Source organism: Myotis myotis, unplaced genomic scaffold (assembly GCF_014108235.1).
Source record: "Myotis myotis isolate mMyoMyo1 unplaced genomic scaffold, mMyoMyo1.p scaffold_m19_p_1, whole genome shotgun sequence".
Classification (NCBI taxonomy): domain Eukaryota; kingdom Metazoa; phylum Chordata; class Mammalia; order Chiroptera; family Vespertilionidae; genus Myotis; species Myotis myotis.
The window spans coordinates 93,648,308-93,670,621 of NW_023416313.1; the positions used below are offsets into that span (position 1 = coordinate 93,648,308).

A 22,314-nucleotide genomic window follows, 5' to 3' on the forward strand; every position below is an offset into this window, starting at 1 on the left:
GACAATATTTTCTGTCTGCTTGAAAGTCCAAGAGAAGAGCCCTTGAGCTTGGCAAAAATCAGGCAAATCATTCATCATGCCACCCCGCACCTGTGGTCTTGGCATTGAAAACCCTCCAGACCTATTCCTATTAAACTTAATTATTCCCTCAAAGCGCACAATGGTTGAAATGGAGCAGGTTGGAGTCTGTTTATTGGTGGTAAATGTTTTTCTGAAGATCTTCTGAATCTCATTGTTAGCTCGTTGTTTGAGGCTGCCCTCCTTCTTTCAGACTAGAGTAGCCTTGGACTTTTCAATTTTCAATCGTAACATCTGCTTAATCGTACGGATCAAAATATGGAGACACAAAACATATGTAATGGTTGATTTGTTAAATCCTGGTAATGAGTTATTAACAAGGGAAAACAATAGGCCAGGATGGTGAGAGCCTTATGGTAACAGAGTCACTTTATGTAACGCTTGACGTTTCCCTTCTTGATAAATGGAACTGAGGTCTGAGCGCCAGGTGATAGCAAGAAAATCAATGTCTGTAGGGCCGGCACGGAGACTTTTTCTATGTGAAAAATTAGGAGACATAAAATTTAATTGGCTGATCAGGAGGAGGGGGGAGACAGTGGTCTGAAGTTTAATTGCCAGTAGGCTCAGCGAGGGAGACAAAACAAGATTTGGGCCTGTTTGTTTGCAGCACCCCAGCCTCAAGTCCAAGTGTATCATTGAAAATGTGTTTTATTATAACACATGTCATGCTTTACAGTTCCCATATTGTGTAAAGACAATAGTTAATGGTACATTAAAGACAGGCAAACCATGCCAACACGTCTTGGAGACATTGTAAGGGCCTCTCTCTTTGCTTGCTGTAGGCAGCTGCAGCCCAGGACCCAGAAGCACAAAAAGAACAAGTTTGAAATACCAGGTGCATCCTAGAGAACCACGACAGGGATTGATATGTTATAGCCCAGGACATGAACCTAGCAATAAAGATATCATTTCGATTGTCTGCGGCTTCCACGGCCTGTAAAGCCGGGAGGCCCTGGGCAGCCTGCTTTCTGGCAGGCCTGTCTCCCTCCCTGGGTTTCCCCATCTCCCTGGGCCAAATCCGAACACCTGTTGGCCAGACCCCACAGCCCATCGTGGGAATCGCTTCCTACCAGTGATTCCAGGTCTCAAAAACGCAATTGGTTGTGGAATTATTTAGGACCATTCCCACAGGCTGCAGAAGGCTGTGGAGGGGAGGGTGAGGGAGAGAGGGAGGTTCGCCAGGGAGTGCTCAACTGGTGTTTGTTCAACCTTGCAGCTGGTACTCGGTGCCACTGCAAAGGCCCATTAATAGAAATGGGATGAGTTTATGGATTTAAGAGGCTTCACACCCTCTCCACGGAGGGGCGTTAATCCTGGTGCTGGCAGATGAGCAGTCCTGGGAATCCCCCGCAGCCGATTTCACAGGGGTTCCGAGGAGATGTTTTATGCGCGCTGCTCCCAGCCTGGGGTGGGAGACTTACTCTCCTTCCCACCTACTTTTTCTGCCTTACAGGACCTCCAGGCTTCAAAATTAAACTTGTATGAGGGTTTTTAATCAATCCATAGTGCCTCCTCCTTGGGAAGTAGAGGTGCCACAAGTAGGCTCCATCCCAGAGGCCACCAGCTCAGGATGAGAAATTGGTTCCCCTCTCCCCTTCACACACACCTTCTCCTCTCCCCTCAGGAGCTGCCCCACCTACTCTCACCTCCTAACTGACAATCCCCCATGAAACAAAAGGGGAAGGTATGGTGCCTCAGGTACCCAGCCTCTGAAAATAGGAAGAAGCCACCTTTTGGTGACACTAATATCTTTTAAGGCAGCGATGAGAAGACCCTAACCCTAATGCTCACCAGAAATGTAGGGGAGAGAGATGGATGGGGAGAAGGGGCTTTTAATAAGTAGAGTCACTGGCACTTTGACACCAAGGCAGAATGGCACAGTAACCTGGGATGGGCTGGAATTAAAGAAGTATATCTGGTGGGAGGAGGGGGTGAGTTGTAGGGGGAAGGGGGGGCACTGTACCCACACTTTCTTCTCTCTTCTGTCCCTCCCCCTATAATTGATAACAGTGACGGGTTAAGTGACCGCTGAAGAATGATTTAGCCAGCTCACTGGGTTGAGTTCATAAAATGCACCAGTTCAGGGACTGCAGCTTCTTTATTATGCTAAATGGACCAAGGCAGCCATGAGGACTTTAAACTCTTTGCTCTGATGGTTCAGGCTGGCTTTCTAGCAGGAGCTGATGGGTGTTCAAAAGAGCAGGGCTCAGTAAAGGGTCTCTGTAGCCATTGAGGATAATTGATACATATATAAATATCAATTCTTTTCATACACTTTTTTTTTTTTTAGTTGGAAGAAAAGTGTTGACTTAGAAGGACTCTTGAATCAACCTGCCACTCAAAGAAAGTGCCCCCATACTGATCCTCCCAGTGCCAGGCTGTGGTACTTGCTGGCCAGGGATGGCCGGGTCCAGAGGCTCTTGGGCCTGGAGCTGCTCCTAGGAGAGCAGCTCCTTCACCAAGTGCAGCTTAGGCCTCTCTGACGCCAAAGGAGACTCTGAAATGATACGTTTGTTCTGCTTTTACTGCCGCATTTTTAAAAGAATTGCTACACTAGAATGAATGGATTATGAGTAAATAAAAAGAAGCTGTCAGTCTCTTTGAAGGTTGTGTTTAAAGGGACTTGCCAAGTCAGGACAGAAGAGTGACAAGATAGAGACCCTGGTGTTTTACAAGCTCAGCCCAACTCTTCCGCTTCATCTGCACCGCACTAAAGGATGTGTTGGAGCATTGAATCACAAAAAAAGTGGCACGCAAAAGAAAAGGTGCCACATCACAATGGTTGTAGTGTTTTAACTGCGGAGTGCCACATTACCCATTCTAATTGAAACGCAGGTCTACACAGCCCAAGGAAAAGTACAATACTTACATAACTTATAATTAAGTAGAAGTCTGCCTAACATTTGACTTTCTAATGAGTGTAATGAGATTACATGCCTGATAGAAGCATTTGTGCAAAAGCAACTTTCGTGTTTAACGAGACCCTAATACAGGACAAAATCGAATTATTTTCTCTGATTTCCAAATTCTGACTCCAGTGTGAAATCTCCATCTTTTAGGGGGAGGGACGGGAGAGGCTGCGATGGCTGGAAGGAGTGAGAGTGTCCACGGCCAAGGGCCTCCTGGGAGCTTCGAGATGCAGAATCTCCCAGTGTCTGGGGTCGAACTCGCGGCCTCGCTTTAATTGCTCTTGGACGATGTCCATAGCACCCGCGGCGCGCGGGGAACCCCTCGGTGGGTCTGAAACTAGGTTAAAGCAATTAGCATGCTGTCGACAGGGCCGGGGTACCGGGAAAATTCCTGATTATACCCTGGAGGACCGGGCCGGTCCTGGTGGTAGAGCAACAACTTCCTCGGTCTGGCTTTAGCTGCACTGAGGTGCGGGTCCGCGGGAAGGTGCGCTCCTGCCGCGCGCGGCCCCGCCCCGCACTTTCCCTTCGCGCCCGCCCGCGGGGTCCGAGCGCGCGCCGGGCCCGGGCCAGCCGCCGCCAACCCGGGCTTGGGCACACAAGGGAAAGCACCCGAGGGCCGCGGAGGTGCGGGTAGTGGCGAAGGAGACCTCCCGCGGCCCGGGTTTTTCAGGGCTTTCCGGCTGAGCGACCCCGGCCGCACCGTCGAGCCTCTCGCCATCGCTAGGGGGCGGCCCTCCGCTTGAGGCTCGCCTGCCTCCCAGATCAGGCTGCTTGAAAAGGAAGATGAAATTCTGTTGGAAGCGAAACGCAGTCAGTTTTAGAAATAACCCATTCGCAGAAGTGGCTGAGGAAGGGTGCATGCGCCTTCTCGCCTTACCTAAAAAGGACCCTGGATTTTGTTGGGAGGCATTCGAGCCCACAGTCGCCTGCCCCATCGCCTTTAATAGGAATATGTTTAAGTTCCATGTACCCGATGCTGCAGCTGCAGAAGGGATAGACCACGGAGAGGCTCAAGAGCAACCAGCCCATGGAAGCAGAAAGACCCCTTCCAATGACCAAGCCCGAAACTAGCCTCCCCTCCCCTTACCCCCACCCCGCCCCCTCCCCGCCCGCCTTCCCACTGCACACAGCGAATTCAGTTCATATACTATGATTAGGCAGGGAAGGGGTGACCTTGGTTAAGCTAAACATCATCTCTAAGCCTCAGCTTTCCTCTCTGAAAAATGGGTATAAATACACCATAGAGTGTTTGAAAGGTAGGATAAAAATACAGACAAAAGTCACTATTTAGGGCAGGGGATGCAGAAGAAGAGCACTCTTAGAGCGTTGGGGCCTAACTCTCCAATCCACTGCCTTTCAGCTAAGTCTCACTAAAATGTGGTTTCTGGCTAGATAGCTACGTTTTGAGTCTCTGGTTCGGTTATCGTTTACAAAGTCAGTTATTCTTCTTTCTAGATATTCTTCTTTCTAGATATATAGCTACCCCGGTCATGTATTAAACAAATAACTTTTAGAAAACAAATAAATTTATTAACATCGCTTAGAAATAAACCACATCTGTCAATAAATTAGCACAGTTTTCTAGACAGAGTTCTTCCAACAACGTTCTGCCAAAGGTGCTGGGGGTGGGGGTAGGTATCATAGGCTATTGCATATTTTTAGAAAATCAGGATAAATTATATAAATTATATATTTAAAAAGAGAACTATTTCATTAACTTGACAGCATAATAAATAGATAAATAACAAACAGTTGATTGCCCTTAGAAAAATGTGATTCTTAAATTACATTTACATTACAGACTTTACATGGACAATATGCACAGAGACCTAACCAGGCGAGTCTGATTTCTCAGGACACAAACTCAAAGGGCGGTTCGTTTTCTATGTTGTTGAAGGAAGACTTGCTGTTGAGTTTTCTGGGGTCCTCCGGGGTCCACACTTTGGCTGTCCGAATAATATTTTGTTCTTTGAGCTGTTTTTCATCAGTCCATGAGAGAGAGTGCCCTGCCAGGGGAGGGAGGCCGTAATCCGGGTCGCGGGGGGAGGGGCACCCTGAGGAGGTGAGAAGAAACAACAGTGTGAATGTCCGCCTCTATTCCCAGCGGAGCCCTCCAGTCCTTGGGGCCTATTCCCGGGCGCCTTCACGGAACGGGCGCCTTAGGTGACATTAGAAGGACCCTTTCTCTCCACTGCACAAGCCCCCAGCGCCCCCTCCCCGGAATCCCAGGAGCTGCAAGTCCTTTGTGGCCGCGCGCCCTCTGAGCCGCGGTCAAAGTGGAGGAAAAAGAACCCGATGAACGCCAGCAGGCGCTCAAGGTCGCTGGTGCCCATGGACCATCTGTCCGTCCGTCAGTCGGCTTGTCAGCCTATTCACCCAGCCCCTCCAAGACCTTCCCGCTTGCGTCCCCGTCTCCCTGAGCTGGGATGGGACCGCACTTACGGGTGCCCCGATGGCAGATAATGACTTTCTGGGCCTGGCTGCCGGGGATGTCTCCACCCAGGCGCCCGCCACAGCCAGGCCCGCGTCCGACGCCCGCGCTGCCACCGCGCAGTGGCATGTCAGCTTGCACCAGCTCGCTGAGGAAGTTGATGTAGCCGATGGCCAGGCGCAGCGTGTCCACTTTGGAGAGGCGCTTCTCGTAGGGCAGCGTGGGGATGTGAGAGCGCAGCCCCTCGAAGGCATCGTTGATGGATTGCATGCGTCTCCGCTCCCGCACGTTAGCCGCCTGTCGCAGCTGCTGCAGCTCGGCCTCCGAGCGCACCCGCCGCCTCCGTCGCGCCGCCGCCGCCCCGCTCAGGCCGCGCAGCCGGGTGCCCGGGGACAGCACAGACACCCCGGCGCACGGGTAGGCCAGGCACGGGGGTGGCGAGTCGGGCGAGTAGGGAAAGTCGCCCGGGGGTGCCCCCGCCTCACAGCAGTAGCCGCCGCCACCCTCGTCTGGCTCTCCAAGGCCCCCCGAGGGTGGCGGAGCCAGCGCGTGCGGGGCCGCCGAGGGCGCGGGCGGCAGCAGCAGGCACGCCCCGTCGCGGTAGTAGTATTCGTGCAGCTGGTGGCTGAGGAACTCCACCTCCGCCTGCTCGTCCACCAGCAGCTCCTCGCCATCCTCCAGAGGGTCCCGAGAGGACTGGTCTGTGAAGAAGTCCTCCTCGTCAAAGTAAGGAGACGGGAAGGCGTCCAGGCCCCCAGGGAAGTGCTCAAGCAGCACCGCATCCATGCCCTGCGCTGCCGTGGGCCCGAGGGAGGACTCTGTAGGAGTTTGAGGTTGCAGTTTTGGCCTGTCTGGCAGTCCCCTCCCTGTCTCCCGGGTTCTTGAGCGAGAGGCAGTGGGAACGGCCCCACAGCCCTCCGCCCCCGGCCGCCCTGGAGTGCCCAAGGCCCCTGCGCTAAGGCCGCACCAGCGCTGCGCTGGGGAGGGCTGTGGCCAACTTGCTGCAGCTGAGGGCCGGCACGCGAGGATTCTTATAACTACATCCACAGGCGCGTGCCAGGGACCCGCGGCGCCAGCCAATCACCGAGCCGACGGGGAGGGGGGCAGGGGGCCCGGCCGGCGGCGCGGGCCGGAAAGGCTCTCTTTGGGTTGGGAGCTCCTGAGGTGGAGAAGAGGCGGGGTCTACGTTGCCTGGGGCTCTTCCTGCTCCTCCCAGCCCTCTCCTGCGGCTTGTACCTGTGGGGCGCAGCACTCCAAGGCACCTGCAGCGCCCGCTGCGTGCCCACTTGCGCGCTGCACAGAGCTCCCCCGCTCCCCCCACTCTGCCCCAGGCCTGGGGTAGCAGCACAGCTACAGAAAGGCCTAAGGATGCGCGCGGACACCGACCGCCCAGGCGGCGGGAACAGGTGACCCGCGGAACTCGCTCCTCCTCGGGGGTGGGCGCAGAAACTGCCTGCAGCCCGGGGTGTCAGGGTTGGTGCATTTAGCCATCACCACATCCGGGGCGCGCCGGCCTCCAGCCGGGCTCTAACTCTTCTCCGAACCTTTCCAGGATTTTTGTAAAGTTGGCTCGGTGTGTGCCAGTGGGTTTCGAAGGTAACGCTCCCAAGGCGTTCCAGACGCCCTGCGGGGTCTAGAGGCGCGAGCCTTCGGGTCGCCAGCACAGAAGCCCGACTCTGATGCGATATCCGTCCCCAGCGACGCCCCCTCTGGACTGGCCTCCCCTCGACTCCCTTACGCGGCCCGGGAAAATGACTGGCAACACAGGAGGGGTTGCTTCGCAAGGCAGCTCAGTGGGGCACGTTTCTTCGGAAAGCAATTTTATATTCTAGGGGTTCGGATCAATAAAACTTGGTACAAAAGGAGTTAATTGAATTGTCTGCTCCGGAGCTGCCCGGAGGGAGGCGGGACGTTAAAGGGCAGAGTGTAAACATAAGTTTCTCACCTTTCTGACTGGCCACCAGGACCATCCTTGAATTTTTTTTTCTTCCCTTTTTCGACCTTTAAAAACAACAGCAGTATGCGCTCTGCCCCACGACACACTTTATCACAAACTGCGATGTAACAAGAATCCCTCCGTTTAAGAGTAACAAAGAAACACTTTCAAGGTCGGGGCAATTCCTGGTAAAAGCCAAGCTCAGCTTCCACCCCGCAGAGTTAAGTGCAGCCGGTGGCGCGATGGCGCGGTTCTCCCAATAGCGCACTGAGGCGCCGTCTTCCCAGGTCAGCCGCGTCCTTTTCCTTTTCCAGAGCCTTGTCCCACCAGAAGCTTCTTATCTCAACCCCACATCCTACTCATCTCAACATCCAAGTCTATGCCTCTGAAGGACTAAGATTTAAACACACGTCTTGGTTTTAGACATTGCATTGTATTTACCTGAACTCTGAGATCAAAACATTAAGGGCAAAAGATGTGTAAGATTAGGAGATCTGAGATTACCCAATTTGCAGCAGAGAGGAGGCAGAGTCAAGAACCCCAGACAATTTCCGCACATTCTGTCGGGTGTTAGCTTCTTAGTCCCGCCCCTTCCTAGTGAGGTGATTGCTCTTAAAATGATGCAAATGTGGACAGGTTCCCTGTGCGAGACCCCCAACTGCAACATCCTGCATTTAGATTTATCTTTCTCGTCTCAAAAAGAGGGAAGCTGTTGTGGGTGGAGGGTCAAAACCAGGGATGTAGCCAGGTGGTGGTGGACATCCGTTTTCTTTACATTGAAAAGGCCTTCCTCCGCTCCCCTCAAATGGTTAGATTCAAGCCAAGTGGAAACATGGCCTTGGGTCAACCTAATCACTTGGGGGGGGGGGGGACAAATGACCAGACTTCAATGCCATATCCAAAACACGGATACCCATTCAATGAAAGACCGGATCCCAGTCTATCAAGGTTCTCTTCAAGCTCTATCTCTGGTCGATCTAGGTGGCTCTGGAGAAAGTGTGTTTGTGTCCTGGATATGTTGGGGGGCAGGGTGGCTGGGGGACATGGGAGTCAGCGAGTCCCTATATGGGTATCTTTTTACCCCGTGTGATTTTAAGTCAGATTCCAATGAAAATCATCTTACATGTGCTTGACGAGTTTGTGGAAGAGTACAGAAATGTATTTGGGCACCCAGGAGAGCTAGTGGAAAGTCGGCTGTGGCAGGGAGCCTTACTGTCCTATGAGGCTGAGCAGAGCTAGCATGGGCATTCTCGGCAGCTCCTGGACTGTATGGATGAGCATGGAACAGGAGGAAAGAGAAGACAGTCACTTGTGCCAGACAGCCCTCCTCACTCTTTCCCTTCCTACCCCCACCATTTTTCCCTTAGAGCAGCGGTTCTCAACCTGTGGGTCGCGACCCTTTCACAGAGGTCGCCTAAGACCATCGGAAAACACATATATAATTACATACTGTTTTGTGATTAATCACTATGCTTTAATTATGTTCAATTTGTAACAATGAAAATACATCCTGCATATCAGATATTTACATTATGATTCATAATAGTAGCAAAATTACAGTTATGAAGTAGCAACGAAAATAATTTTATGGTTGGGGGGTCACCACAACATGAGGAACTGTATTAAAGGGTCGCGGCATTAGGAAGGTTGAGAACCACTGCCTTAGAGGATTGCCGGGTGGCTGCAGACTGGTCCCATTGGGAAGTGAGGGCTAGGCCTACAGTGCTGATACTGGGGTACTAGTGTGTGCACACATGTGCACAAACATGCACACACATTCTGTCCTTAAGTAAGACAAGATTGCTCTTCAATAAAAAGAAGAAAGACTTCATCACTAATACAGGAGATTTTCTCTGGATTACTGGCGTTAGCAATAGTGTGGACAGAGGCCCTCTGCCTCTTGAAGTAACAGGTTGGTCAAGGCGATGGCTGGGCTCTCCTTGTTGTGCCAGGCTGGACACCCAAATTCCCATTCCAGCCCCACCTTCTTCACTCCCCGGATCCTCTGGGCAGTGGGGGCACAGAGAGAGGGACAAGATCAAAAGGTCCCAGGTATTTCCTGGAGAGCAGGACACAGCTTAAAGTCTCTCTATGCTTTGTCTTCAGGAGAAGTGTCCCTTAACCTTATAAAGAACCTTTGCCTCATTATAAAATAGCATCATCCCCTAGGCAGTGGCAGGGGTGCTTGGTTCTTTTTAGTGCCAAATTCTGCTGAAGCCTCGAGATACTTTCAAGTCTTTTGAAAGGAACTCAGTGCTGGACCCAGTAGACTCCCACCACACCTTCAGGGCTGCTAAGAAGTCTGCCATCTTTGAGGTGCTCAGTTCCAGGAGAACTTCTGTAAAAGGCCACTGGGCATAGAGAAAGCCTTGCCACGCCCCCTCTCTCTCCCTTGGCCTTTTTTTCTTTCTCTCCCTCCCTGCCTCCCTCTCTCCCATCAGTCTCAAGGACCTGAATACTTGTTCATCTGTTTCCCATTATACATTTCAAAACTCTTTCCCCAGCTTCTAGAAACAGTGACTGGAGGCTTGGATCACAGGTCCCTGGCCCCTTCCCAGGATGAATTTCGGGCGGAGCCCTCTAATGTAGAGTGCAGCATCCAGGCTCTCCTCCTTCTTCAGCTTCCCCTGCTATGTTCCCATAGTGCTCAATGCCTGGCTGAGTCCTCCCTGCTGGAGCCTAAATGCCACTGAAACTGGGTGTCCCCAGAGTACCCCACACCTCGCTTAGTGCCTACAAGCAGGTACTTGTGGATGTGACTCATGGTCTACCTCCCAACCTGAAAATGAGTTCATATTAACTCCTCCTGACCCTAACTGTCCCCTTCCCCACTCATAACACAGAGGTGACGCCAGGCATCTGGTTTGTCCTCTTCTGTGTCTGCTTCCCCTGTCTTGGCTATTCTCCCTCCCTCCCTTGTTCTGTGAAATCTTTCTTCTCCTCACTTGGGTGCCCGCATCAACCCACCCTTTATCCCTTTAGCCTTAGGAAAGGATTTGAGAACTAGAATCACGTGTTAATGCTGAAAGATCTCTCAGTGACTTTCCTAAGGTCCCACAGCGGCTACCATCAGTCCTGAGCCATTTCAGCTCTGTGCCAGTTCCACTGGCTGCTGAGCGTGGATACCAGCGCTGCTTCCACTCACTCATAAAAGATGTATTTATATTAATATGCAATGTCGTTAGGACAGGCCCTTTTGTAAACTGGCCCAGATTACCAAGTACCATCTTCCTGGTCTCCAGCCCCGACTCTCCAGAGTCCTGGCTGCATCTCCTGATGTGCTGAGGAAGGAAACACTGAATGGTGCAATTCCCAGCACAAGACAAAGTGTGCAACATTCAAGATGGGGTTATAGGACTTTCTCTGGTTCCCAAAGTCATACTATACAGATAGATTATGGATTTATTTATTTATTTATTTATTTATTTATTTACTGAGAAGGCCCACTGTGATCATGTATCATTTTATGCCATCTTGGAAGTGACTGGCCTAGAAGATGCCAATCTCCTTGACTCAGCTTGAAAGGCCTCCCTCTAACCACCTCCTCTCCATTCTCCTGAGGTGTTTATGTCATCATTAATTGACGTTCCAAGTCCTCAGATGCCATGCTGATCTCTCTCTGGTCTTCTTTGTTTCCCTCCTACTCTTCTTTCCACTAGTCTGAGCTCCTTCATTTGCTTTGAGGTCTTCTATTTATTCTATCCTAAGACAGGTACAAGGAATAAGGCTAAAACTAGGAGAGATGGGAATGAGCATTAGAGAGAACTTTCAGACATGCTTATCATTCACCCTCCTAATTCTGCAAGCTGAAGGGCATCTTATTTCAACCAGTGAATGAATGAGATCCGGCCTTAAATCCATGGCTGCACAGCCAAATAAGAGAAAAGATCATAGTTAACACCAGATTGGGTGGTTCCTTATCTCATATGTGTCACATAGCATCCTTCCATCCCTCTTTTGTCTCTACACTTAATATAGATGATTAAATATGATTTTCACATGGATTGGCTCATTTGCTCCTAATGCAGCATTGTGAGGTTACTGGGCATATTTTTATTGTTTGCAAATAGTAAGATTCAGAAAGGCCAAGTAACTCTCCTGGAGTGACACAGCTGGCACCACGGAGCCACGAATAGGAATAAGTGGATTTCCAGCCCAAGGTGGTGGAGATGTAGGCATCACTTTCCAGGGTTTCCCATTAGACACTCCTCACTCTGAGGCTACTTAGTCTAAAACACGAAACTGGGCCATGTCTCATCTGGGAACAAGGGCAGGAAGCATATGGTTGCCATGAAACAAAGGAAATCCGAGTGCCGAACACCTACCACCTCCCTTCTTGCCTGTATATTTCCTGTTGTTAAATATTAATCTTCTGAGGGAGAAACACTGAAATGCTGATAGAGTTATCCAAATAAGTGGTTTCTGCCAAGGTTTATTTGGCGACTAGCAAAGCTTCTGAGCTTTACCCTTCAATTTTGTTATTTCGAAAGGTGTTTGACCTTCAGTAAGGTAAACACCACAGTCATCATTACCAGACTTCTGTGTCTTGGCCTCCACAGTGAGCAGTGAAATGGAAAAAAAAATGAAGAATTTAATACAAACATGAACTGGGGGCTTTTTTCTGTTTAATTTTTTTCAAAGTTACATGCGTTTTCTGGCTTTATGCCCATCTGTATGGCCTTACATGAATTATGGTTCATTTATATAATGGAATATTCAACAGCCATAAAAAAGGAGAATGCTTTTAATGTAGTGATGTGAGATGATCTTCAAGATACATTATGAAGCAAAAGAAGAGTGACTCGTATGCTCTCACTTGCATTTAAAAAAACAGGACAGTGAGTATATGTGAGTGCATTTGTTTACAGAGCCATCAAATATTTCAAAATGGATACACAAGAAACTGATGCTGTTTGTTGCATTGAGAAAGGACTTTAGTGGCTAATGAACAGAATTTTTCATTGTATACTTTTGAATCTTTTGATTTTTGAAATACAATATTCCTCCCTTATCCGCAGGGGATACAATTCTGAGACCCCCCAGTGGATGCCTGAAATCAGGGACAGGACCAAACCCTATATATACTATACTACATACCTGTGATAAAGTTTACTTGAAAATTAAGCAGAGTAAGAGGTTAAAAATAATTGCTACTAATACAATAGGACAATTATAAAATATATTATAATAAAAGTTATATAAATGTGGTTTCTCTCTCTCAAAATACCTTATCGTACTATAATCACCTTTTCACTTAAAGGAAGTACCTTTGGGCTTCTCTTTGGCACATCCTAATTGCCAACATCACTACTCTTGTATTTTGGGGCCATCATTTAGTAAAATAAGGGTGACTTGAACACAAGCACTGCGATACCTCTATAGTCTATCTAATAACTGAGATGGCCATGAAGTGACTCACGGGTGGGTAGTGGATAGAGAGTGGAGACAAAGGGATGATTCACATCCTGGACAGGATGGAGCTGGATGGCATAGAATTCATCAAGCTACTCAGAAGAGAGTCCAATTTAAATGTATGTATTGTTTATTTCTGGAATTTTCCATTTAATATTTTCATGCCATGGTTGACTACGGGTTAACTGGAACCATGGAGAGCAAAACTATGAATAAGGGGTGCTATATGTGAACATATATGCAGACATTTTTTTTTTTAACTTAGTGAACTTATTTTTAAAGAAAAATTTTAGAGTGTATGATCCCCTCATATAGCCCCACAGGAGCCCTCCAGAGAGCTTGGTTATTAGCTTGTGCCATCTTCAAGTCTTCAAAAGTCAGCAAGATCCCTCTGGCAGATGGGCCCAGTGAGGGCTGGCGGGGGCTCAAGTCCTGAGTGAGCCCTTTCTGCAGCTTAGTCTTGCATGCAGTGCAGTTACAATGGATGGCACTGGGTGGAGTGCTCCTTCCTGTGTGAAATCAATATCCAAGGAAGTTCAGAGGGCTTCACCCATACAAAGAAAATGGAAAACTACTAAATGCTCATTAAAAGCACCATGTTGTCTGCACTGTCCACAGTCCCACAGCCTACAGGTGAAACTGTTAACATTTTGGTCTATTTTCCTTCCATGTGTTTTTAGTTTTGTGTATTGCATTTTTCCTTTGACCCAATCTCAGCAGAATTTCCCCCTATCTTTACTGATAGGCTCTGTGTGTGATGTTCCTCATGTGGCTTTACCCATCAGATCATTTTATTTTTACTTGAGCACCACTCAGTCCTTGGAGCTCACAGTTCAGGTCACATTTCCTGCATCTCTTAGAAGGACTTAGTATTTTGTCTGTGGTCTGACTGTATTCCTTGCTTGGCAGGCCAGGATTTTGATTCCCTTAGAATTTTTTCAACTTCCTATCAATCATAATAGTTTTCACTCATATCAGTGGTCCTGTAGATGTTGGGGTATTGCAGTAACACTTTTATTGTTGTTCTCGTAAAATTCTGTCTAGAACAAAAGCTCATCTTCATTTCAGCTGGGTTCATCTGTGCTTGAAGAAGTTGATGCCAGACCATGCCTGGTTCAAGCAGGGAAGTGCCTTGTGTTCATCGAGGGAAATCAGTCATTTGGGCAAGCTGCCTGGAAATGCAGCTTTCATGCTGGTACAGTGCACGCAATAAGCACCTGCGTGTACCCACCAGGCCTCAGGTTGCGCACACAAGACCCCACTTAGAGATTTGAGCATATTTTTGTCAAATGGGAAGCAGCACTCCACTTTCTGCTGCAGTCCCCAGGCATCCAGCCAGAGAGGCTGGGTAGCACAGAGCTCAGGCATGTGGGCCCTGGAGCCTGCCGGCCTGGAGCCCCATGGCTCTGTTTGGGCATGTTCCCTAATCTCTCTGCCAGGAGTTGGGTAGCAGTCTGCTTTCTCCTTTTCCATTCACACTGGCCTTGCAGAGAAGCCAGAGGTCTTTCCTCAGCTGGAAGGGAAAATAATCTGGGCCTGTTATCTGATACAATCTTCCCATGCTTCAGAAATCAATGGATTGTATTTATGGCCCTTTCCCCCTTCATAACAGAGGGAGTTTCCATACCCAGGAGTGTGATGCTCCTGATGAGGGCCCATCTTGGACCACTCTTGTCCACGGACCTCTGATTTTCTGGATCCATATTTCTTAAATTAAGGCTTCACAAGTTAATTATGACCCCCCCCCAATTTTGTGATGTTGTTTAGATGATAATCTTAAAAACACTATGACAACAAAGTATGAGTACGTTTTGGTACATCTGGACAACCACCTTATAAACTGGCCCTGTCTTTGAACTTAAAGCCTGAACCTGAGTTTACATCTGTGTTTAAGATTATGGTGGTGCCAAACAGGCCGTTTCAATTGCTTCACACTAAAGAAAAGTCACTGATGCTATGGCTGTGCCAAGAAAAGACCAACAAGCTAGAGAATCAAGGTTATCGTGATAGTTTAGTTAATCTGGAGGGTTGGGGGAGGGGAACAGCATCATCACAGGCCACACAGCGGACTGAAGCGAGGGACCACCATCATGTCAATTCCACAAGTGGTAAATGTTATTACAACAGTCATATCGTCTCTCACATTAAATTAAGTTTCATTTGAATTTCACTGATTTATAGATTTAATTATTTATTTGTTGTTTCTGTAGCTATTTAAGAACAACACACATGAAGAATTTATACCAACCTTTTATTTGTAAATATTTAAGCAATTTTATATTAATAATCATTTAAACTGAGACGCAGGGCCTACAAAACCTTTTATTGGTTGTTGCCTTTTTTTTCTATGAAAAGGATAACAATTTTATATGTAAGTATACATATGCATATATGTGTATTTGTAAATACGTACATACCTATAAATATAGACCTATATTAAAAGTCAAGTTTGAGAAACACTGTTCCAAATGATTATCACAATATGCATGTTTGGCTTCAGATGAAGATTAGATAGCAGGGAGGAAAAGGGACAGGAAAGCAAAGGAAATAGGAAATGCAGTAAAATGAGAGAGGAGAAAAATCAAGAGGAAGGGTTTGAAAGTGAAAAGAATAAATTTTTGAAGAATGAAAGAGTGGAGAATGGAAAAACATGGACATTTGACTCATGTAAATCTGAATTCAAATTCAAACATCTGCCTCCACTCCCCATCCCCATCCCAGCCATGCAGTGGCCTCATGATGACCACATATATGCCCCACCAAGACCCGTGTCTTCAAAGAATGCCCAGTGCTCCAAATTATCCTTTTTGCCCTCTTTAAAGGCCGATTACTTCAGGGCCATTGGTCTCAGCTAGAGGCCATAAAGGAAAACATCTGCTCCACTAAGGTGTGAGCAGCACATAGCAACCAAATTGTCCTGTCTCTGGCATTTTATTAGTGCCCTTGAAAGGTAGAGCCATAAACCACAGGAATGAATTTTTTTAATGTGGCGTGTGTGGCCTTATTGTAGTCTTTTGAAAGAATTTTGAGAGGAATCAGAAATTTCCTTATGCCCCTTGAATCTTACCTTCATTTAGCCTTTGCCAGCCTTGGAAGCCAATGTCCCTGTATTTGCCTCAGGGTGGAAGAAATACCAGCAACTTAAAATAGGCAGATGACACCATCTGACTGGCAGAAAGTAGCACTGATTTGAAACAACTGCTGATGACATTGAAAGAAGAAAGTGTCAAAGCAGGATGGACCTGAACATCAAGAAGACATAAGTCATGACTACAGAAGAAATACACTATTTTAACATAGACAATGAAGACATTGAAATTGTTAATGATTTTGCTTACCTTGGTTCAGTGATCAATTCAAATGAAGCCAAGAAATCAGGGGAAGACTGAGACTCAGAAGAGCAGCAATGGAAAAATTAGGAAAGGTCATGAAGAGCAAAGATGTGACATGAATTCACCATCAGATGATGTTATTTCCGCTTGCACACCACTCAGGCCTGGGACTTCACAGTTCAGGTCAGACCTCCTGCATCTCTGAGATCATCAGCACACTCATATTTCCAATTACTATGTAGGGATGGGAAAGTTGGACAGTGAAGTAGGCTGACAGAAAAAAAATAATGTATTTGACATTTGGTGTTGGAGAAGAGCTTTGTGGATACCCTGAACCACCAGAAAGATGAACAAGTGGATTCTAGAGCAAATGAATCCTGAAACATCACTGGAGGCAAAATGACAAAACTGAAGGTACCTACTTCGGGCACATGATGAGAAGGCAGGGTTCTTTGGAAAAGACAATAATGCTGGGGAAAATAGAAGGCAGCAGGACAAGAGAAATACCAAACATGAGACGGATTGACTCCCTAAAAGAAGCCACAGGCATGCATCTCCGGGAACTGAGCAAGGCTGCTGGGACAGGACACGGTGGCCATCACTCATTCACAGGGTCTCTAGGAGTTGGAGCTGACTCAATGGCAGATAACTCACACATCCTCTTGTTTTCTCATATGCTCCTGGTCCTTGTATTTATTTTTTATTTTTAGAAGCTTGGAACCTACCAGACCTGAGTATAGACCAGTGATGGCAAACCTCTGACACGCGAACTCATTTTTTTGGTTGATTTTTCTTTGTTAAATGGCATTTAAATATATAAAATAAATATCAAAAATATAAGTCTTTGTTTTACTATGGTTGTAAATATCAAAAAATTTCTATATGTGACACGGCACCAGAGTTGAGTTAGGGTTTTTCAAAATGCTGACACGCCGAGCTCAAAAGGTACGCCATCACTGGTATAGACCCATTGTGAAAATTCAAGATAGAGTCAGGAATATACACAGAGACTCCTAAGAGTGTTAAGGGATAGCCTCGGTAGAACCAAAGCTATAAACATATCATCCATTTTATGACCTTCCCCCATTCTGATTAAAATGATCTGAGGGATTTATGTTGTCATTGGCCTTAGAAGTCCCAGTACTTAAGGGAAATGTAAGTGGCTGGGTAGGTTTAAGTAGACTGGAAGGAAAGGTGCAGAAGGATCAGATTATGTTTTCTGGGTGCTTTACAAATAAGAATTAACCTGTGGTTTGATTTGCATTTCCCTGGTGATTACTGATGTTAAGCATCTTTTCATATACCTGCTAAAAATATCTATTCAAGTCCTCTGCCCATTTTTAATCAGGTTTTTGATATTCTGGAAGTTCTTTATATGATTTGGATATTAAGCCCTTATCAAACATATTTTTTATATTTTTTTTATTGATTTCAGAGAGGGAGAGAGAGAGAGAGAAACACCAATGATGAGAGAGAATCATTGACTGGCTGCCTCCTGAACGTCCCCCTCCCTCCCCCCCGGAGGTTGAGCCCACAACCCAGGCATGTGCCCTTGACTGGAATCGAACCTGGAATCTTTCAGTCCGCAGGCCAACGCTCTATCCACTGAGCCAAACCAGCTAGGGCAGCCAAACCGGCTAGGGCTATCAAACATATTATTTGAAACTATCTTCTCCTATTAAGTAGGTTCCCTTTTCATTCTGTTATTGGTTTCTTTTGCTATGCAAAAGCTTTTTAGTTTGGTACAATACCACTAATTTATTTTTTATTTTGTTTATCTTGCCTGAGGAGATCAGTCCCCCCAAATATTGCAAAGACTGATGTCAAAGACTTTACTGCCTATGTTTTCTTCTAGGACTTTTGTGGTTTCAGGTTTTACATTCAAGTCTGGCTATTATAAAAAAGACAATAAATAACAAGTATTAGTGAGGATGTGGGGAAAGGAGAACTCTCATATACTGTTGATGAATGTAACATGGTGCAGCCACTATGGAAAATAGTATGGAGGTTCCCTTAAAAATTAAAAATAGAATTATCCTACAATCCAGAAATCCACTTCTGGGATTTATCTGAAGAAAACAAAAACATTAATTAAAAGACACATATTGTTAATTGCAGCATTATTTATAATAGCCAAGCATGGAAGCAACCTACGTGTTCATTGATAGATGACTGGATAAAGATGTAATGGAATGTTACTCAGCCATAAGAAAAAGAGGGAAATCTTGCCATTTGCAACAAGGTAGATAGACAATAGACATAGAGGATATTATGCCAAGTGAAGTTAAGTCCAACAAAGAAAAACAAAATCCATATGATTTCACTTACATGTGGAATCTAAAAACCAAAACAAATGAACAAACAAAACAAAACAGAAACAGACTCATAGAAACAGGAAAAAAACTGGTGGTTACCAGAGAAGGGAAGGATTGGGGGTGGTGGTGGTGAAATAGATGAAGGGAATTAAGAGGTACAAACTCCCAATTATAAAATAAACAAGTCATAGGGACATAATATATTCATAGGGAATATGGACAGTAATATTGTGATAACTCTGTATGGTAATAGATGGTAATTAGACTTATTGCAGGGATCATCCTAGATAATAAAAGTGTAATATGCAAATCGACCGAACAGCCAAACAGCAAAACAACCATCCAGAAGACCATTCGGAACCACGCAAGACACCCACTGGCACCAGGCCAGTCAAGGTAGGTGCGATGTGATAAGTCAGGGCCTGGCCATCGTCCATGATCCACCAGCCAGCGGGCAGTGGTGGGTGGGTGGGGCCTTCCTCTGGGAGGGAAGCTGGTGCTGGCAGCTGGGGGAAGGAAGGCCTACTCTTGCCTCTAGTTTAATATACTTGTATATAAATATCAAATCACTATGACATACACCTGGAACTAATAAGATCTTGTATGTCAATTATACATCAACTTTATAAAACTGAAAAAAAAAAGAATTAACCTGAAAAGCTTCTACCATAGGTAGGCACCCATGTTGTGGTTGGTGGACAGGCCACTGGAGCTTGCCAACAAGCTAATGGAGAGTAGAGGTTGAAATAAACATGAAACAAATAGAATGATTATCATGGCATTTCAAGAAATAAAATAACTTTGTGAAAGATGAAGTAAAGAGAAATGATTAGAATGGGAATGTGGGAAGGATCTAGATCAAGAAGACCTTATAAGCTGTGTTAAGGAGTTTGACGTAATATAGAGCAGTCATTTCCAGAATGGGTACGAAGATGTACTGGGGTATAAGAAGAAAATATGAGAACTATCATCTATATTTTGTCTCATTCTTATAAAAATTTGTATGTCTTATACATTTTATAATGTATGTAAGTGATTAATACAGTAGCACTACCATAGCACATCCTTCCAATATATAAATAATTAATCACAGAATGGAGAGCCATTGAAGGGTTTTAAGCAGTGGGTAGCATAATCAAGTTTGCCATGTAGAAAGGATACTGAGGTGGCAGTCTGGAGAATGGATTGGAGCAAAGCGGGAATACAGGCAGGGCTACTGACCAATCAGAAAGCTGCAGCAGTAGAACAGCTGAGAGATAATGAAGGCCTGAACTGGGTGGAGGTTCAGCAGACTGGAGAGATATTTTGGGGAGAGAATTGCTAAGTCTTGGTGACTTACTCAATATGGGGCTTGGAGAATCCAGAGAAACAGATGGTAGCAAGGATGCTGATCTTGGTGTCAGGATGAATGGTGGGCCTATTTACTGCAGTTTTAAACAAGTTAAGGCATGGAAATTGTCCTTAAATTTGGGGACAATGGAAGTTACTGGTGAAAATGACTAAAGAGAGTTTCAGTGTGAGAGTATGGGCCAGAATGTAGTGTGCTGAAGACTGAATAAAAGTGAAAAAATAGAGACACCTATTTTGGGCAACTTATTTAGTTGGGAATGATAGAGAGAGCAGGGGTGATTTATTTATTTATTTTTAGGTGGGAATGCCTTTCTTTCCTTGTAAGGAATCTATCTATTCTCTCCTTTTTATTCTACTTTCAAACTATTCTTTTCAGAAACGTACCCATCTTCATCCTATTCACCATTGTTTTCTCACCTTCCCTGTTACTTTAAGAAAATCACTCAGTTTTACTAAGTCAAAGCTATTTCTTATAATAGATGACTCATATAAAAGAAATGATGGCGATGCACCTGCAAGAAGGGAAACAAAGTTTCCAGGCAATATTAGATAAGGACACAAGCCAGGCAGCCTCTAAAACCTTTGGGAGCACTTAGATGGTTCCTCCAGTGGTTCTCAGCCTTCTGGCCCTTTAAATACAGTTCCTCATGTTGTGACCCAACCATAAAATTATTTTCGTTGCTACTTCACAACTGTAATGTTGCTACTGTTATGAATCGTCATGTAAATATCTCATATGCAGGATGGTCTTAGGTGACCGCTGTGAAAGGGTCGTTTGACCGCCAAAGGGGTCGCGACCCACAGGTTGAGAACCGCTGCTAGACACACATACCATTTCCACCTGCCTACTCCCCTTTTATATGTTGGCCCTGAAAATCATTAAACACCACTTTAAAAAATTGTCTTGATATTCATTATTTTTTTGTGCTCCCATCCCCCCCAGTATTTTGGCTTTGTGCAGGCTTTTGAGGGCCCACCTAGGGAGTAACAATCTTCCCACAAAGGGAAAAAGGGAAAGGCGTTTTGAGGTTTTGCTTTATACAAGCCAACCTGAGGGGCTTGTGAAACCTCTGGGAGCACAGGGGCCCTGGGAAGTGACCTACTGGGGGCTATAGGCGCCTTCCTTGATTTCTTTTGGGCAGGGAGTGACTCCCACCAGTGAGGAGAGGTCACTGCTTTAACCAAGAACATTTGTTAAACATCACTCAGACTCGGGACCAGGGGGAAGTTCAAGTCAAATCCAGGCAAGCAAGCCTCTGGGGGCCCAAGCAGCCCAACACCCAAGCCTCTTCTCTCCCCACCCCCACCCAAAGCACCGGCCTCTACTAGGGTGTTCCAGCCTCCAGCGACCTCCCTCTGCTCTCACCCTTGAAACTGGGTTGGGCTGTGCAGAGGCCCAAAGCTTCCCCGACTTCCTTCAAAGTCCATAAATAATACACTGTAGTTCCCTGGGACACTCCCCCCCCCCCCCCCGCTTCTTTCTCTGCCCGCCCCTACGACCTGGGTCTGCACCCTAGGCTGGCTGCTCTCGCAGCAGCGGAGAAAGAGCGAAACGGGGCGAGTGGCAGCGGCGACTGAACACCCCTCCTTTGTCCCTTCCACAGCGGCCCCCCTCCGGGCGTTTGTGTAGTTGACACCTGCAGCACGGGAGGCCGCCGGGCCTTCCCGACACAAGGCGCTGGTACCTGAGCCCTTGACTGGTAATGCACCATAAACAGCTCCTTTCAGGCTCTTTCAGATCGGGAGCGCGGAGGTCACCGTGTCTACAAACCCCTCTGTGTCCGCCACGTCTCCTGGGCCCCGGGTGCCCGGGCCTCCAGCCGCGGAGCACGCCGATCCGTGGGAATCCCAACACTTGTGCTCCTGCCGGGCGGGCGGGGCGGGTGCGGGGAGTGAGCCCGCCGGCCCTCCCCCCCCGCCCCCCCCAGCCCCGCCTCGCCGCCTCCGCCCGCCCCGCCAGCTCACAGAGAGCAGGAGTGGAAAGAAAGGGTGTCTGCGTCCTCGCACGTTCTCGGAAATCAAATGATAAGGCAGAAGGGGGTCCCACCTCCCTTGGCCGACGCCCACGCGGCCCCCGAATGTAGCACGCGGGCACTGGCCCGGACACGCCACGCCCTTCCTCTCCCCCCTGGGGCAGTCCGAACCCAAGGCCCGTCTGGAGGAGGCGCGATCCCGGCTCCAGGGAGGCCCCAGCTCGGCGCTCGGAACCCTTCGAGGGCCGAGAGCCGTAGGTTTGGGGAGGGGAGTTGTAGGTGTGGCCCAGGTGGCCCAGTGAATGAGACCTGGGTGGATGCTACCGGCCGCGAAGGGGTTGTCAGCGGCCAAGGTGGCGAGGCAGCTCTTGGCCATCCCAGGCCAGCTTTAGGCCACGAGCTCAGAGCACGCGGCCCTGAGACTGGGAGGCGGATAAAGAGAAAGTGTCCCCATTGTTCCCCCTAAACATTGTCCCAATGTGTCCCCGAAGTGGGGGAAGGGCAGAATGTCGCGTAAGGGAGAGAACCCACGCAAACCAGACGGCTACAGCACCTTCTTTTGCCAACTACGCTTC

The 22,314-nt window shown here is 47.4% G+C and overlaps 1 protein-coding gene across 1 annotated transcript; it reads right to left on the minus strand.

Moving 5' to 3' along the window:
- Positions 1-4,841: 4,841 nt before the first annotated feature.
- Positions 4,842-6,207, minus strand: PTF1A (pancreas associated transcription factor 1a). Its single transcript, XM_036325820.1, has 2 exons — positions 5,433-6,207; positions 4,842-5,044 (listed from the first exon to the last, which is right to left on the minus strand). Exons 1-2 carry the CDS (start codon positions 6,205-6,207, stop codon positions 4,842-4,844), a joined length of 978 nt encoding a protein of 325 aa, XP_036181713.1.
- Positions 6,208-22,314: the final 16,107 nt, after the last annotated feature.